This window comes from Eretmochelys imbricata, chromosome 2 (genome assembly GCF_965152235.1).
Source record: "Eretmochelys imbricata isolate rEreImb1 chromosome 2, rEreImb1.hap1, whole genome shotgun sequence".
In the NCBI taxonomy this organism is placed as follows: Eukaryota; Metazoa; Chordata; order Testudines; family Cheloniidae; genus Eretmochelys; species Eretmochelys imbricata.
The window spans coordinates 17,711,707-17,730,624 of NC_135573.1; the positions used below are offsets into that span (position 1 = coordinate 17,711,707).

Genomic DNA, 18,918 nt, shown 5'->3' on the forward strand with positions numbered 1-18,918 from the left:
GGGGCTCAGACTTGGTTGGGACCCAGCCTTGTGGATTCAGTGTTTACTTGTCCACACTGCTTTGTTAACCTGGGTTTACAGTTGCTGGACCAGGCTCTTCTAGCCATGCTAACATGTCTATACTGCACTATGCAGACCTTCTGACTTGTGTTTATGGCTTGACCTGCAGCGACACTGCAAAATGGCAGGGATTGGACCTCAGTCCTTGATGGATCCTAGGACCCAGGTCCACGGGACTGCTGACCTGAATCAGCAAGATGTGTGTGCATGACCGATAAGGGGTATTTGGGCTCAACCCTGAGTCTGAGCCGAGTGTGTGGATGCTCTGGATGGCTGTTGTAATACAAATAATAGTCATTGAAATCCTTCCTAAAATCTATTTATTCTATATGATGTCCACCAGAAGTGAGTTTAATAAGGAGGAGGGGACGCAGAAGTCACTAAGTCCTACCCACCTCTGGCTCTCCCAGTGCCTGCCGATTTCTGTGTGCCTGTTCTCTACACTGCAGGCTCTTTAGGGCGGGGGCTGGCTCTCTTGATCTCCCCCCCCCTCCCCGCACCCCCCTCCATTGTCAGCACTTAACAAACACTTCAGTTCCGTTCCAAAGTCAGTGCCAAAGAAAGTCAGTGGCCGGCTTTCACGGCGCCTCTGAGCCGAGCCGAGCCGAGCCGAGCCGAGCCGACCCCGGGCAGGTCCTGACTCGCCGCCCCTGCACGGGGGATGATTCTGCTGTCACTGGACAGAAGGGGAGGGCAAGAGACTAGAGCCTGACGTCACTGGGCATCAGCTGACCGTGCCAGGGCTCTGCCCGCCTCTTCCAGGAGCAGCCGGAGCAGCCGCCGCAGCCCCGGACACCGCGGCCGGTCTTTACCCCGCTAATCCCGTCTATCCCGGGCGCTAAGGCTGCGTGCGCCGCTGCTGCTAATGCCGGCCCGCGAGAACCACTCCGCGCCCTGCTCGCCCGGCCGCCGGCCACGCGCGCCCCGGGGAGCCGCGCTCGCGGCAGGGCTCGGGCTCACCTCTGCCTGCAAGGACCGGGTCTGGATTAAGCCCGGCGGCCCCGAGAGCTCATGAGTTCCCGCCTCGTCCACGCGGCCGCCAACACTTTTGAGAGCGAGGAAACTCCCGCCCTGCTCTCTCCCGGATCCCACACCTGGACCGCGGCTGCCCCAGTCACCCCCGAGGGCGGCTGGAAGTGAGGGCGCCCGGTCTCGCCTCTTTCCCCGGCCCGGGGGCAAGTGGCGGAGCCCCTGGATGCTCGGAGGCGCGCCTGGAAGTCCCGGGGAAACAACCCGCGCTCCGAGGTGCTCTGAGAGTTGGTTTTGCTTTGTGCAAAGCCCGGCAGTGGCTCCCCGTCCTAGGCTCCCTCCTGCGGGGGCGGGCCCGTAGCCCAGAGCGGCCATCCCCGCCGGACATGTGCAGCTGCAAGTCACCGCTCGCAGGAGAGAGAGAACAAAGTCCCGCTGGGCTGGAGTTGCGTTTGGCAGCCGCTTTCTCCGCCCCTGCCAGCCCGCACGGGAAGATGCTGCTGCCCAGCCCGCAGCCAGGGATGCGGCACCGCTCGTTGCCCTGCCCGTCCCGTGCCCCGGGGCTGCCCGGCCCCCACTTCTAGGTTTCATGAGTGACCTCGGCAAAGACCTTGCTGGGTTGTTTGCTTCTCCGCTCGCTCTTGCACGGATGGCTTCTGCGGCCCGGCGCCTGCGGGGTGACAGCAGGTCAATGAGCCGCTCGCTCCCCGAATCCCGGGGCGAGTAACAGCCGCACCCCGGGGGGCTGAGCTGCCCGGTGGGACCGCCGGGGCTGCAGACTCTGGGGGTGCATGGTGCACCGCTCCGTGCTCCCGCAGCTGGTCCCTGGATGGGACCAAGGCTGCTGCGTCCCTGGGACGTTGCCTCCCTGAGCCTGGGGGCGGGAGGGGGAGGGGGGCGCTTTGCCGGTCCATGGGCCTCTCCTCCTCCTCCTCCTCCTCCTCCTCTCTGCGCTGCGCGGTGCCAAGCCAGACATCACCGCGGCGTGGCTGCACCTGCTAAAAACCAACCGGCGGCAGAGCCAACCAGCCCGCTTCCCTCCCCCGCCCAGCCCCTGTGCAACAAACCAGCCCGCACTCGCGGCATGCGGCAGGGGACCCACCCGGCTCTGCCAGGGGCGGCCGGCGCGCCAGGCATGGGGCCACGCGGCCCCGCCACCCTCCGCTGACCGCCCGCCTCTCGATGTGACACTCGCCCACCCCGACACCCCCTCCTGCTCCTCCCCCCTCCCCCGCCACCCCTCTGCCCCCCGGCCGCCATGGAGCTCTCCGAGGTGCGCTGCCTGAGCGACAGCGCGGAGCTGTACACCATCAACCGGACCCCCCCGGGCAGCGGCCGCGCCAGACCCCAGCGCCTGCTGTGGCAGACCGCGGTGCGCCACATCACCGAGCAGCGCTTCATCCAGGAGCAGAGCAGCAGCAGCGGGGGGAGCAGCAGCGGCGGCGGCGGGGGCAAAGCCCTGGGCTCGCAGGACTCCTGCTGCCCCAACCACCACCCCCACCCGCCGCGCCGCCCCTCCGAGCGCCACAACAACGGGGGCACCAAAGTCTTCCCGGAGCGCACGAGCAGCAGCGGGGACCTGGGCTTCCTGCACCTCGACTGCGCCCCCAGCAACTCCGACTTCTTCCTCAGCTGGGGCTACACCTACCGCGGGGTCATCTTCCCCACGCTGCGCAACTCCTTCAAGTCCCGGGACCTGGAGCGCCTCTACCAGCGCTACTTCCTGGGCCAGCGGCGCAAGTCCCAGGTGGTCATGAACATCCTGGACGTGCTGACCAAGCTGACCTTGCTGCTGCTCCACCTGACCCTGGCCTCGGCCCCCATGGACCCCATCAAGGGCATCCTGCTGGGCTTCTTCACCGGCATCGAGGTGGTGATCTGTGCCTTAGTGGTGGTCAGGAAGGACACGACCTCCTACACCTACCTGCAGTACAGCGGGGTGGTGACTTGGGTGGCCATGGCCACGCAGATCCTGGCCGCCGGCCTGGGCTGTGGCCTTCTGGGCGACGGGATCGGCTACGTGCTCTTCACCCTCTTTGCCACCTACAGCATGCTTCCGTTGCCCCTCACCTGGGCCATCCTGGCCGGACTGGTGACTTCCCTCCTGCAGCTCGTCATGCAGCTGGTCATCCCTAGGCTGGCAGTGACTTCCCTCAACCAGGTACCCTCTTCATAAAGTGACAGCCAGCCTGCACTTCTGCCCCAGGATGTGCGGGAGGGAGGGGGATAATAGCCCTTGATTTCTTTAGTCATTGAAATGTGTGTCACTGGGAGGAGAAGGACAAAGATAAGAGACATTGGTTACAGTAAGAAAGCCCCCTGGGAAAGGGAGCGTGGCCTGGGTGAAGCACCTGAATTGGGGCAAAGGGGATGTAGAGGTGGGTTTGCTGAATTCTGCCCCTCCCCCCCACATATCTCACTGCTGCCCCTTGAAACACTTTTTGGGGAGAGTGGAGGGGCTTTGGGGTACCCTGTCACTTCTCCGCTCCTCAGTTCAAGCACTGATCCAGTAGTTAAAGCACAGGAACTGGGAGGCAGCAATGTTGATGCCTCTTCCCAGCTGTGCTCTGATCTCTGGCAAATCACTTCACTTGTTTGTGCCTTTTGGTTTCCTCACTCTCAGAATTATACCCTACCTCCCAGGGGTGTTGGATGTGTGGAGCATTTTGAGATGCTGGCATGGAAAGTGCTGTAGAAAAGTGTGAAATGTTATTGATGACTTTTTTTTCCAAAAGAACATAAGAATAGCCATATTGGCTCAGACCAATGGTCCATCTAGTCCAGTATCCTGTCCTCTGAGAGTGGGCAGGGTCAGGTGTTTCAGAGGGAATGAGGGCAGTTATTGCGTGATCCATTCCATGTTGTCCAGTCCCAGCTTTTGGCAGTCAGAGGCTAGGGATGCACAGAGACTCTTGGCTAATAGCTGTTGATGGACATATCCTCCATGAACTTATCTAATTCTTTTTTGTATCCTGTTATAGTTTTGGCCTTCACAACATCCCCTGGCAAGGAGTTCCACAGGTTGACTGTGTGTTGTGTGAAGAAGGGCTTCCTTTTCTTTGTTTTAAACCTGTTGCCTATTAATTTAATTGGGTGACCCCTGGTTCTTGTGCTATGTGAAGGAGTAAATAACACTTCTTTATTTACTTTCTCTCCACCATTCATTATTTTATAGAGCTCTATCATAGCCTCCCTTAGCAGCTGCTTTTCCAAGCTGTAAAGTTAATCTCTCCTCATGTGCAAGGTCTGAGAGTCAGAGCTGAAGCCCACTGAAATAATGGAAAGACTCCCATTGAATTCAAAGGGCTTTGGATCTAGTTCTTAGGCAGCCATCTAAACAGTCACCCAAAATTGGTTTGCTGGTAGAGGTGGGTCTTCCTGGGTCAAACAGAAGTGTACAGGGCACTTTGAAGGAATCACTTAGGTCAGGGAGTTTATTGCCTGGTGGAGGTTGTGTGTGCAGTTTATTGGCTAACATACCCCTTGTGAGACAAGCTCAGGCATGAACGTTCTGAAATGTTAACTGCGTAGGGGCAGGAAGGAAGGACAAAGAGAGTAAATTAAGGACTTAATATTACTTTGCACTCCCATAGCCCCTTTTGTCCTACAATCTCAAAATCACTTTACAAACATTAATGTACAAAAATTTGCAACATCCCTGTGAAACTGGGAAATATGATATTTTGCTAAGCTTTTTTCTCCCACTCACTGGGCAGCAATGGAGAACTTAGTCATTTAGATGCTCCTTTCTCCCCTTCTAGAATGTCATGGTTCTGTGGTCCCCGTATTTCAGATAAGATTATCATGTAAACGTGACTCACTAAAGTGGAGAGGGGAGGCCAGGGGGAGTTAATCTGAGCCAGAGGAAAGCACAAAAATAGCATCATTTTTCTTATTTGGAGACAGTATCTAGCCTCATTTGTGTCTTCTGCTGTTGTGGCCACATGACCGTAAGAGACATGCAAGTAGACGGTGTGCACATTCTTACACTAGGAGTTTTGACTAGATTGGTCTCCTGGCAATCAGATGCCTCAAACCAGTCTCATGGCAGCCAGATGATTCTGCTTATGTCATTTAGTACTACAGCTATTCCATTTCATTTATTTATCCTTGACCTTATGGTCACTGCAAGCACTTTTAGGAGCCTTGCCTTATTTCTAATTGCACTCCTTTCCTGTAACAGCTGGTCTGTTTGGCTGCCTTTGCTTGTTAATGTCCAGGCTCTTTATGATTTATATACAGGAGGCACAGTGTGTCTTACATGGCATTAGCTGTTAGAATATGAAATAGTTGTGCTGTACTATAAAGTCTTTGCTGCTTACAATTAACTATAGTACAAAAAGGAGTACTTATACCAATCAAAATAATTGTCTATGGCAGGTTTTCAAAAATTCCATCCCAATCCACAAAAACCTTAAAGACTAACATTTATTTGGGCATAAGCTTTCGGGCATAAGCTTATACCCAAATAACTCTGTTCCAGTCTTTAAGGTGCCACTGGACTCCCTGTTGTTTTTGTGGGTACAGACTAATGCGGCTACCCCCTAATACTTGACATCCCAATCCAGTTTCACTTACCAAAATGTACTTCTGTGATCTTTTTTCATTGTGAGTAATACTGTATAATCTGCTTCATGCATTTCAATGCAGTTAACTAGTCTTTTTGGGGGAAGGGGGGGTCATTCATAACATAGACATTTCTTGGGAGAGATACCAATTATCCCTTCTATTTGACAGCACAATACCTAGTCAGTTATATGAATGAAATGCTATTGAACCATGCAAAATGATAAACTACTTGCTACATGATTGTCTTCATGAACTAAAGATATAGAACTGGGTAATAGGCTCCACACACTATTCAGTACATGGGTGTTGTTTTACACTTTACACCTTTAGACCCAGTTATTTAAACTATCAAATTATAAATCGCTTCAGCACGTTTTTCTCCACTAGAATATTTGATTTGACCTGATCCTCCACCTCCGTGCCAGTCAAAAGGATATTAACATTTATATGACATTTCAGGTTTTTTTCTTTTTTCTTCTCTTTTTCTTTCCATTCCCCCCCACACACACACACACACTAAGCATTCGCCTGATTTAAGGGAATATAGAGATATTTAAGAATATAAATAGCTCTCTCTACCCCCTACCCCATCAAAAAATGTTTCAGAGAATATATAGTTTAGACGATTTTATTTTTTGATCTTGTATTAAAGTGGAGGAGGAATGGAATAGTAAGTAAAGCCAGAGCTGGCAGGCCTGTGACCTCTATTTACACTGGGCGCTCTCCTCTGGCTTTTGGTGCTGAACATCCTTTGCCTTTTTATTTTTGGATGTAGAACACTTTCATTTGGCTCCCTCTTGTGGTTTCTTGTTACTTCCAATAGCAGCTTCTCTCATCTCCCAGCTTAATTTGATATTTACTCTGCCAGTCCAAATGGTTGGCATGATCCTGCCAGGTGCTTAGAAACCCCTGCAAGGCACTGAACGCCCTCAGCTCCTGTGAAGTAAATGGGAGCTGGGTGTGCTCAGTACCCCCACAGAATTGGACCTATTGTCTACATGATAAGGTGTCTCTAAGGTGCCACAAGTACTCCTTTTCTTTTTATGATAAGGTGTAGGTTAGGATAAGTTTACGGGTACTGCACTAAGATGCAATCAGGTATTGCACTAAGACAATGAATTGTAATTCAAATCACATTATCTACCTTGTACACTTTATGGATTTCTTGCATGGTAAAGTGAAGGAACAGGAAACCATTAAACAATATTTATTGCATAGGGGCAGCACATTATAAAGTCATAGTGATGTGATGGCTGCCCTATCATGTAGTTTAGAATAACTCTTATTGTTATTCTTATCATGTCCACAATGTACGAGGCTCTGTACACTCACATGGGAAGATACAGCCCAAAGGGTCACTTTGCACTGTTATAGCCATTTTCCCTCTGAGGCTTTCAAAGCATTTTAAAATTATTAATGATTTAAGCCCCATAACACTGTCAATATTATTTTACAGATAGGTGCAGATAGTTTAAATGACTTGCCCAAGGTTATACATTAAGTCTGCAGGAGAATTCAGCTATCCTGATCTTCCAGATAAAACTGTCTCTTTTATCATATGGTTTATTTTACCTGGTTGTAAACATCAAATTCACTGACCCGTGACTATCTAATAATATTACATGCAGTGTTGTCACAGCTGTGTTGGTCCCAGGATATTAGTGAGATAAAGAGGGTGAGATAATAAAAGATAAAGTAAAAATAAAATATATTACCTCACCCATGTTGTTTCTCTAATAATGTTCTGGAAGCTGTAATAATTTAGCCATCTGGATAGACAGGAAGGTGTGTGGGTACCTACATTAGACCAGCTACATGAATTAAAATATGCCAGGAAAGATGGAAAAGACAGAGGGTGAAATTCTGAGTTTTTCTGGAAATAAGAGGTTTTCCATTGACTTCAATGGGGATTTCATGCAGGGAAAATATTGCGCACAGTACTGAATACAATAGCATGGTCTATAGCGTAGCTAATTCATTAGCTTATCCAGTAGTATCTATGTGGACAATGAGTCTGATTCTTTTCTTACTCACACTGGTGTAAATCAGGAGTAATTCCATAAAAATAATGAGGTTATAGTGGTGTAAGAGGGGAGTCAAGTACCAGGTGTCCTGTTTTCTCTTTATCCTAATTAATTACACTTTTTATTGAGAAGCACATACTCAGATGCAGCTGAAAGTCTTCAGTCTTCAGACACACAGAGCTTGCCTTTTGGGGTAGCTGTGATTTTTGTTATTTAAGGCACACATTTTAATGCATATAAATATTGCCCACAGTTCACCGTTTTCTCCAATAGTCATTTGCAAGAGGTTATGTGAATTTCCCTGCACCGCTTTTCCAAAATATTATTTAACCTCTGATTTACTTATAGCACTTTAAGGGAGAAAGTGGGGGAGGGGAGGAAGAGAGAGAGAAGTGAAATGAGAAATGAGATAAAGAAAACAAAATTAGATCTACTCAGGCCCAGTTCTGCAAGGTGCCCAGCACCTATTGGAAGATTCTGAGAATTCTCATCTCCCACTGACTTCCAGTTGAGAGTGTTGAGAATTGTACAGGCAATGTTCAATACTTGCCAGGGTTAAAGCCCACAAAGAGGGTCTGATCCCATAATCCTGATGAAGGCAAAGCTTCTGTTGACTTCCCTAGGAATTTTCCCTGAGTAAGGGTTGCAAGATCAGGCTCAAAGTCTTTACCCCGCTAAAAACATAACTCTCATTTTTATTCGGTCAGCTACTGTGATGTGGTGATGTTTGCTGCAGACATTCCTATAAACGAATTCCCAGAGAGTGTCTGTTGGTATTGTATTTATGATTGTGTTTTCCTCTATTGAATTATAAAATATAAAGAGTAAATTATCTGCGTCAGGAATATAGAGAAGAATAAACAATTCACTGCATTTTATATTAATATACAATACAGGCAGATGATGCCATAGATACGAATTCTGATAGGCTGCAAAATAGTCATGTAAATCATGTACATAAACTGGATCTTTATGCTCCACTCCTGCAACCATTGTTCATGTAAGTCAATGAGCCTACCCATGTGAGAAGTAGCTACTCACACTGATGGCTTGGAGGATCAAGTCTAAATTACGTACATTAAACCAGGCTTTTAAAAAGAGTTAAGGAACACTACCAAGATTAGTTAGACCTGTAATTTGATCCTTCTATTAATAAATATCTTTGCAGAGGCTATGCAGTTCTTTAGATTTATATAGGTTGGTTTTTTTCCAGACATGTTTCAAAGTTATTATAAAAAAAAAGATGACAAATGGCAACCTTACAGTAACAAACTAGTGTACATACGTAATGGGACTAAAAGATTTTGTAAACACATTTCACCTTCATTATTTCCAATAATTTATTGTTGATATCAGTGTGGGAATTTTGTCAAATACCTTGGCAGTAGCCTTTAAAATATTTTAGTCTAAAGTTATTTTAAAGACCAAGTTGAATTTGAAAGTCAAAAAATGATTAAACTGTTTCACTCTTTAGCCCTAAAGCCTCCTTCATAGTACAATTTACTGTCAAGTTTTACTGCCATTTTTTACCTGGGGTGATTTATAAACTGATTGTATTTTTTTAGAATGGATTATGACCTTGTTTTTATATCCCAACGGGTATCAGTGGGTCAAAGCATAATTAGATTAGAACTGGATATACTTTTCTCTGGAGCAGCTGCAATAATGTGCCCAATAGGACAAATGCATTAGTCATATTTACAATTTGATGATTAATTGCATTTTGAGAGTTCATCAGAAATGGAGTAATCCAAGCAGGAACATGGAAGCCTGTTTTTATCACTAAGCTTTATCACTGAGTTTCAGACAACAGCAGAACTCTAGGGCACTTGCCCTCAGTGGAGGTGAGTACGATCATTTTGATAGATTATTGTCAAAATCGCTCTGATGATGATTTTTTTCCCCATGATCAAAACAAGGGGATATGCTGGTTTGGCCAAAATAGCAACTTCCAGCAAAAACCTCTTGTCTGCTAGCGTAGTGCACCAAGGTAGTTATTGATCATGAATGGATCGGATTGGCGTGGTCCTTTTTCAGATGTGCAAGAAATTAAAGGAGGGTAACATCCCCATACTCAATCCTGTATTCATGCCTGCCCAGCCTGTGAATCTGGCCATGGCTTGGAAGGAGGAATAGCTGCACCTATTCAACTGATACTTCCCTCTGTAAGCAAGTGGGAGGAGAGGAGGCCCAGAGTGGGGTGGGGGAGTTCGGGCTCTTCCCGCATCGCTACAAGAGTAGCTGGCAAGGCACACATTGGGGTAAGCTGCTGTATGGAATGGAGTGAAATAACTTGTTTCCAGAGTAGGAGAGCATGGATCTCTGAGATGTTTGGTCTGCTCCTGGGGCAGTATAGCTACCTATCACCCCCCTAACTCAGGGCAGGCTGTAATATTACAGGCTAGCCCAGTGCCAGGGGCACATATGAAAAATATGTCAGTTATTTGTACAATGTAGAGATGAACATTTACAGATCGATTCCAATCTCAGTTACGCTGATGTAAGCCAGGAGTAAATGTGATCAGTCTGGTGTGCAGGGCCTGAACCAGAGAGATGCTAACTCTCCCAATACCCATTGATTTGCTGGTGTTCAACTTAGCTTTGAGCCATGCCCAAAGGGGTCTTGCTAGGTGCTGAATGAATGGAAGGCACTCAGCAGTTTGCACAGGGGCCTGATTAAAGCCCACTGAGGTTAATGGAAAGACACCCATTGACTTCAGTGAGCTTTGGCTCAGAATATAGGATTGATTTTTCTTTAGCAAAGCTAGCAAGATAATTCGGCATTTCTACAAAATGTTACAAGTACATTCCAGGTTAAAGCACTGATTTATGCTTGGAAACCTGCTCATTCTGTCGTGTATTGGTTTGCTCCGATTTCAGTCATTTGGAATAAATTATGTCAATCTTACCTTTATAAACACCTGAATCTGTATCTGATGATGCTGATGTGCTTCTGCCTAAACTACAAGAGAACAAATGAAGAAGCCAATACCATGTTGCACAATGCAAACTTCCGAAACATACTATCACCTGCTGACACAATAACTTTTCATCATGCAAGTTTTGTTTATAAGCAACTATTTTAAGAAGTCCTTGAATTTCATTTGCATTTCATTTGCCAGCTTCTCCTGCTGCAGGATTTCACACAGTTAGTCTTGCAGCAAAGACTCAGACTTTAAGGCCAGAAGGACCATCATGATCATTGCAGGCGACAGACCCTCATTCACCCAGCCCATAACTCCTGTCTGAGTTACTGAAGTTCTTGTCAGAGTAGCAGCCATGTTAGTCTGTATCCGCAAAAAGAAAAGGAGGACTTGTGGCACCTTAGAGACTAAACAGATTTATTTGAGCATAAGCTTTCGTGAGCTACACGAGAGCTTATGCTCAAATAAATTTGTTAGTCTCTAAGGTGCCACAAGTCCTCCTTTTCTTTTTGAAGTTCTTTTGTTCTTGACAAATCCATGCTGGCTATTCCTATAACACTATTATTCTATATGTGCTTACAGGCTGATTATTTTTAATAATCGAGAGGAGGGTTGCTGAGTAGTTTAATTAACCACTACTGCAATGTGGCATTCTGAGAAATCACTGAAGCATTTCAGTGCAGCAACAGCCATTTTATCAGCTGCAGCAAAAAACTGCATTCCTTGCACATAATCCAAAGGGTTTGGGGCTTTGTTTGTTTGTTTGTTTTCTCATCCTGGTGCTCTTAGTATTAATTTAATTAATATTTTCTACCTGTTTTGAATTATGAATCTGAAAGCAAAGTGCACATGCATTTCATGATTTGATTATTGTATCTACTGCAATTTTTGATTTTTTACCAGATTTTTTTCCCAACGTTTTACAACGTCATATGCCAAAGTATGTTCTTTTCCTGAGACACCCTACATTGTTTCCAGATGCATAGTCCTCTTGGAGTTAGAGAGTACAATCCCGACTTACCAAATCAATAGGAGCCTCTAATGGGACCAGGATTTCACCAAGAATATTTTTGATTCTTCTAAACAAGGGCGGAGAGAGAGAGAACTGCAGTATTTACACAGATATCCTAGTTCACATTGTTAGAAGAGGTTTGCATTACAGACACGTGACCGTTCCTCCTTTTCTCCAATCTCTGCTGATTTACTTAGGTGGTCAGTTCTTCAGGGCAGGCACTATCTCTTTGTTCTGTGTTTGTTCTGTGTTGATCCATGACTGGGGCCTGGAGGCACAACTACATACCGATAATTAATAATAATTTGGTAAAGTCGTTCTGTGAGTCAGAGACATAGTGTGGAAAATTATTTAGCCAATACTGTCTACCTTAAATGTGCAACAGAGAGATTAATTAAAGAAACAGCTATTTGTTTTCCCATCTCTGTTACTCAAACAAATGAAGAAGATCTATATCATATGGGATTGTCTTATGTGTAGTGCCCTACCAAATTTGTGGCCATGAAAAATGCATCGCGGACCATGAAATCAGGTCTCCCACCATGAAATCTGGTATTTTGTGTGTTTTTACTCTATACTGTACAGATTTCATGGGGGAGACCAGCATTTCTCAAATTTGAGGTCTTGACCCAAAAGGGAGTTGCAGGGGGTTGCAAGGTTATTTTAGAGGGGTTACAGAATTGCCACCCTTACTTCTGCGCTGCCTTTAGAGCTGGGCAGCTGGAGAGTGGCGACTTTTGGCCAGGCGCTCAGCGCTGATGATGATGCCCCACCACCAGCAGCACAGAAGTAAGCATGGCAATACCATACTATGCCACCCTTCCTTCTGCATTGCTGCCTGCAGAGCTGGGTGGCCGGAGAGTGGCGGCTGCTGACTGAGGGCCCAGCTCTGCAGGCAGCAGCGCAGAAGGAAGGGTGGCAATACCACACCAGGCCGTCCTTCCTTCTGCGCTGCTGCTGGCGGCGGCTCTGCCTTCAGAGCTGGGCTCCCGGCCAGCAGCCGCTGCTCCCCAGCTGCCCAGCTTGGAAGGCAGCGCTGCTACCAGCCGCAGTGCAGAAGGAAGGGTAGCAGTACCGCAACCCCCCTACAATAACCTTGCAACCTTCCCCCACGCAACTCCTTTTTGGGTCAGCTTCCCTACAATTACAACACCATGACATTTCAGATTTAAATAGCTGAAATCATGAAATTTAAGATTTTTAAAATCCCATGACCGTGAAATCGACCAAAATGGACCGTTAATTTGGCAGGGCCCTACTTATGTGAAAGTATTTCTAATGGGTATCAGTGTTAATAATATGTATCTATAATTATATACACATCCTTAGAGACTTCTAATCATTATAGAGATCATTCCAATATGTATTAAATCTAATTTATTATGATAGACATTTGTGGTCTTGTATGGGAGGTATTGATATCTCGTGCACATTCCAACCAGGGACTGGGAATCAAGAGTTCTGGGTTCCGCTCCTGAATTTGCCACCTGCCATGCTATGTGTGTGACTTTGACAAGTCTCTTTACCTCTCTGTATCTCAGTTTACAAACATAGATATAAATGTATCTTCCAGGGTCCTGTAAGAGTAAATAATTAATGTTTTTGCAAAGTACTTTGAGAACTTCATGCCAAAGGTGTTATGTAAGTGCCAACTCTTATTATTACCTTGTTGACTACACAAAGTTAGTCTCTGCACCTCACTGTTACCTTTCATTCAAACATATTACCCTTCCACAACAAAGAGCATGAAGAACTACTCTCTGTTTAGTGTCAACAGTCATTAAGATAAAAAGAAAAGGAGGACTTGTGGCACCTTAGAGACTAACAAATTATTTGAGCATAAGCTTTCGTGAGCTACAGCTCACTAGTGAGGATGATTTCAGAAAAAGTGTTGTAATATGACTTTGTTCTTTATAAAGCAGATCTGATTATATAGTGATGGATTTTCTGTTTTAGGGACCTGGTACTCTTTTACACCACAGCCACTTTACACCCCCATGGCACTGCAGAAGGCCATACAAAGGGAGTAAACTATTTGTATGTCCACTTCAAGGCCTCTTTACACAGCCAGAGCTAATGAGGATTCGGCCTTTGGAGTGCAAAGTTTACATTTCCTAGGATGAATCGTCTGAAATTCAATTCATATTGTTTTTCTTCTCTTCTTCATTTCTCTGTTTATTGATTAACTCTGTGAAAAAGCCCCTCCCCTACGGAAAATAAGATCTTAAATAAAATAAAACTCAATCGTTCCCATCAAAGATGGCATGGCACTTTCAAGAACACAATTCAGAGATTTGTGAGAAACTGTTTGTCTGTTTAAAGCACCATTGCTTATGTCAGCTATTTGCCTTCCCTTTCCAGCTGCACTGTGAAATTAGAGCAAGATGGCATAGTTAAAATTAAAAATGCAAATCTTAATGGTTCCCACAGCAATGGTAACTGGGCTGCATTGCCCATATGTAGTATTTTCTATTTGTCTTCTTCTTGTTAAGGACTCAAGCCTTCTACCATTGAAAGTCAATGGCAAAACTCCCATTGACTTCAAAGAGAGAAGGATTGGCACTATAGTTTTATTTTAAATGAAATCTTGAAATTTGCAGATAAAAGCTAAATGCAACAAAAAATATGGAGTGACGCTACTTTGACAGAAGCTGTGATATTGCCAATGTAAATACAGCTTTTGGGTTGATAATGTGGGTAGGGATTGGCTGTATTTGTTAAAATGAAATGGTTACAATCTCCTTCAGAGAAAACATCTCAGTAGCCACCTGAGAGTGGCAGCCCCGTGTTTGTCAAGCTGAAAAGAGCATGTGCAATGTTATCACTCCCTGTGTGATGACACACAGCGAATGGGGCTTCAATCATCTTCTAAAAATCTTAACATGCCCAGTGAGCATGCTCAGAATTGATTTTCTTCAATAGCTCACAACTTTCTTTTCTGCCAGAAATGTACTTGTCCCTTCATCGTTAAGGAATATTTATATGTACATTTTCAAACTTCAGCCATATTTTTTGGCTACTGCCCTATAAAAAATACCTCAAGTAGCAGCCTAATATTACTCCCAAATTGTATGTTTAAGTGATGGCTATGATAGCAACCTAAGACGTTTTAAAGTGGAGTTCTCCCCTGAAAAGTAACTTCATAGACATAGCATTAGGGGTTTCCTGTTTATTGTCTGTTAGTGATTTCCACCTCATGGTCCAGATCAATGGATTGCTCATGTATTTAAAATTAAGCACATATTTATTGGATTGGGGTCTTCCCAAATGGTAAAGTAACTGCCAGACCTACAAATTCAGTCTGAGATCTGGAAGTGAAGCTGGGTCCTTTCATAGAATCATAGAATATAACGGTTGGAAGGGGGTCATCTAGTCCTGCTCAAAGCAGGACCAACCCCAACTAAATCATCCCAGCCAGGGCTTTGTCAAGCCTTACCTTAAAAACTTCTAAGGAAGGAGATTCCACCACCTCCCTAGGTAATGCATTCCAGTGCTTCACCATCCTCCTAGTGAAAAAGTTTTTCCTAATATCCAACCTAAACCTCCCCCACTGCAACTTGAGACCATTACTCCTCGTTCTCTCATCTGCTACCACTGAGAACAGTCTAGATCCATCCTCTTTGGAACCCCCTTTCAGGTAGTTGAAAGCAGCTGTCAAATCCCCCCTCATTCTTCTCTTCCACAGACTAACCATCTCAACCATCTGCATAACCTTGTTGCATTCAGTGGATTTGCACATGTGTAAATAAATGGCACTTATTACATAATTCTGTTGGTGATGCACAAGAAGGCATAGAACCCTGAGTTTTCTAGCTGAGTTTTTTAACATAAGTAAAAATCAGTAAAAACATTTTGTGACTAAGCTCAGAAGATTCGACCCTGAAAATACAAACCAAATAAATCTGCTGAATAAGAAAGTGTTATGTTTACATAGACAAGCCGGATCAGCTTCTGTTGGTGAGAGAGGCAAGCTTTACTGGATCAGCTTCTGTTGGTGAGAGAGGCAAGCGTTCGCTCGAGCACCTTGCTCTCGGCTCTGGGACCTTGCTTCCTCGTGCGGTCCTAGAACTCAGGCTCCAGCCTGAGCCTGAACATCTACAGCACAAGTTTACAGCCCCCCAGCCTGAGCCCCTCCCCCCCACCGAGCCCGAGTCAGCTGACACAGGCCAACAACCGCTGGGGTTTAATTGCAATGGAGACACACCCAGAGATTTACAATTAAATACAAGGTGGAACAGATTGTTTGGCATAAGGAGTTAACACGTATTCTAAGGGACCGTTAAAGGTGAAGTGGCCCATTAACAACTACAAGTCATACCACAAAAAAAAAAGGGAATAGTGGGTTACAGATTGTTGTAATATGCCATAAATCTAGTGTTGCCAGGTGTCTGATTTTCGACTGGAATGCCCGGTCGAAAAGGGACCTGGCAGCTCCGGTCGGCACCATCGACCAGGCCGTTAAAAGTCCGGTCGGCGGTGCAGCGTAGGCCCAGAACTAAGGCAGCTTCCCTGCCTGCCCGTGCTCCACACGGGTCCCAGAAGCAGCCGCCAGGTCCCTGCAGCCCCTAGGCGCCTGGGTGGCCAGAGAGGCTCCGTGCACTGCCCCCACCCCCAGCGCTGGCTTCGCAGCTCCCATTGGCCGGGAACCATGACCAATGGGACCTGTAGGGGCAGCGCCTGTGGGCGTAAGGGCAGTGCGCAGAGCCTCCCTGGCCGCCAATGCACCTAGGGGCTGCAGGGACCTGGCAGATGCTTTCTGGGAGCTGCAGTGAGCCCCGCCAGGACCCCTGCACCCCAAACCCCCTCCCGAACCCCAACCCCCTGCCCCAGCTCAGAGTCCCCTCCTGCATCCCAAACCCCTCGTTCCCAGCTCCACCCAGAGCCCGCACCCCCTGCTGGAGCCCTCGACCCCCCCCCCCCACACACACACACACTCCAACCCCCTGCTGCAGCCCGGAGCCCTCTCCCACCCCCTGAACCCCTGATTTCTGGCCCCACCCAGAGCCTGCACCCCAGCTCAGAGCCCATACCTGCCCCCCCCCCCCCCCGCACGCCGACCCTCTTCCCCAGCCCGGTGAAAGTGAGTGAGGGTGGGGAAGAGCGGGCAATGGAGGGAGGGGAGATGGAGCAAGAGGAGGACAGGGCCTCGGAGAAGGGGCGGGGTGGGGGCAGGGCCTCTGGAAGGGGCTGGGCAGGGTGTTTGGTTTTGTGCGATTAGAAAGTTGGAAACCCTACATAAATCGAAGTGTCTTTATTAAGACCATGATTTTTAGGCCCAAGCAACATTGTGGATTTAAGCTCCCAGGGTCATCCTTTGAATGTGGTGTGCATGTTTCCACTTAGGATGAAGACTGAGAGGTCAGATATGGAGTGATCATTTTGTTGAAAATGGTGCTTTTGTCATTTTTCTATGTGAGAGCATAGTGATTGTCTGGTTTCACCCACATACTTGTTATTGGGGTGCACTGGATGAGGTATGCTACATGTTGTAATAGGCATGTGTAGGACCCATGAATCTTGAAAGGTGTATTGGGGCGTAGGCATGTACTGATTACCGTAGCAATGGTGATATGTCTGCAGGCTTTGCATTTAGACACTTTTCGGACATGCTCTTTAGGGCCTTAAAATACAATTACAGTTGGAAAAAGGACTCAGCAAAAATGACATTGTGGTGTTTCCTGTTTATTCTTTTTCTGTAACTTGCTTTCCGATCAGATTAATTATCTTTACATGTCAAAATAATATCCGCTGTTTTCCTAAAGTTTGTGTATACCTAGCGAGAACTGATAGGTGCAATATAAAGATTGAGAATAAATACTTTAATTAATAAACACGCTGTTTTTTCTAATTACCATTGCTGCAAACTCAAGCTGGAATCTGGAAATGAAGCTGTATTTTTTATGCCACCAGTAATAAAGATGCTGCAATTATAAACTTTGTGGTACTTTGTGCAGTAAATTGAGCTGAATTCTATCATCAGCTGCCTTTACAGAAGTCAGCAACATGCCTTCTCTAAGGGAGGCACCGGCTATCTCCATCATCAGTGGATTCCTTTGCAGTGTACCCTGCTAATCTTCACCACCTATGCAGCATATGTAGGATATGGACCCAGAATTCTGTTTGTGGCACAAAGTGTTCTCAACTCTCATACCTCAAGGAATGCACAGTGTTTGTGCCTCCAGAATTTGCTTGGCGGAGATATCCAGTTCAGTTCAAATTTGCTTGGTTTACTCCACAAAGTAACATAAAGTTTGAAGATAGCCTGGATCAGCCACTAATTAGAAATTAGCCCACAGTATTGTTGGTGAGCAAGTAGAGGGTAGGATCCAGCTGATTCTTCCGTAGCACTAATGATAGATTGCTAAAAGTAGTAAAACATGCTCTGCTCAGTAAAGTCAGCATGTACTGTAGAACGCAAAGAAACTGCAGGGAGCGAGTTTGCCAAATAAGCAGAGGCCATTTTTACACAGTCACATTTTTTTATTTTATCACAAACTCACTTCAAATTGTCTCTTGTGCTGAGTTAATAAAAATCCACCCAGTTCCAATGCCACACAAAGCTGCAAAATTCTCCCACCCCTAATTTCATAGCCCTGTTCTAACTTTAGTAATCTCATTAATGTACATTGCTTTGGTTATGGCCACAGATCATGTTCTTTATTGCAGATGCCATTCAGTAGACTAGCAGAAGGTGTATACACGAGTTTGAGTGAAGAACAATCAGGTAGAATTTTTACAGTTCCTAATGAAAGCCTTCATTCAGCAAGAGACTTTAAGGACATGCATAACTTTAAGCATATGAGTTGTCTTGTTGAAGCCAGTGGGACTTGAGCTGGGTGAAGTATTTTTGGCAAATAGTAAATTCATTGAAATATTAATTTTTCAGGACATCAAAACTATTTGCAAATTCGGGTTGATTTCAGCAACTAGTTTCAGCTTCAAAAAACTGATTTTTGGTAAAGCCAAAAACTGTTTGTTTCATCTATTTTGAAATGTTTCATTTTGACTTTTTGTTTCAAAATGGTGGTTTGTTTTGGTATTTAACCCAAAACAAAATGAAAAAACAAAACCTTTTGTTTTCAACCAAACAAATCATTTTGTTTGACCAAAACAAATTCTTTTTAATTGTTGGATGTTCTTTTTATTTTTTGTTTTGGCAAGAAAATTTTAAAAAAAATCAATTTCGATTTGAACTGAGCCCTTCCCCCCTGCCCAGATTTTCCAGTTCGTTCCTCCAATCAAAAAATCAGTTCTTGGTCAGCTTTAAATTGGCCTACTCATGTTCTTAAAATTATGCAGAGGCCTATGGGACTTTTATAAAAATAACAGAAATCTTAAAATGTAGATAAAAATGGCCTTG

General features: G+C 45.8%; 1 protein-coding gene across 1 annotated transcript in view; it reads left to right on the forward strand.

Annotated features, from left to right (window-relative positions):
- The first annotated feature begins 2,287 nt into the window (after window positions 1–2,287).
- Window positions 2,288–18,918, forward strand: part of ADCY8 (adenylate cyclase 8) — a 176,711-nt gene continuing 160,080 nt past the window's right edge. The window contains exon 1 of the mRNA XM_077808832.1: window positions 2,288–3,190. Coding sequence (XP_077664958.1) covers window positions 2,288–3,190 — 903 coding nt within the window. The remainder of the gene's footprint in view (window positions 3,191–18,918) is intronic.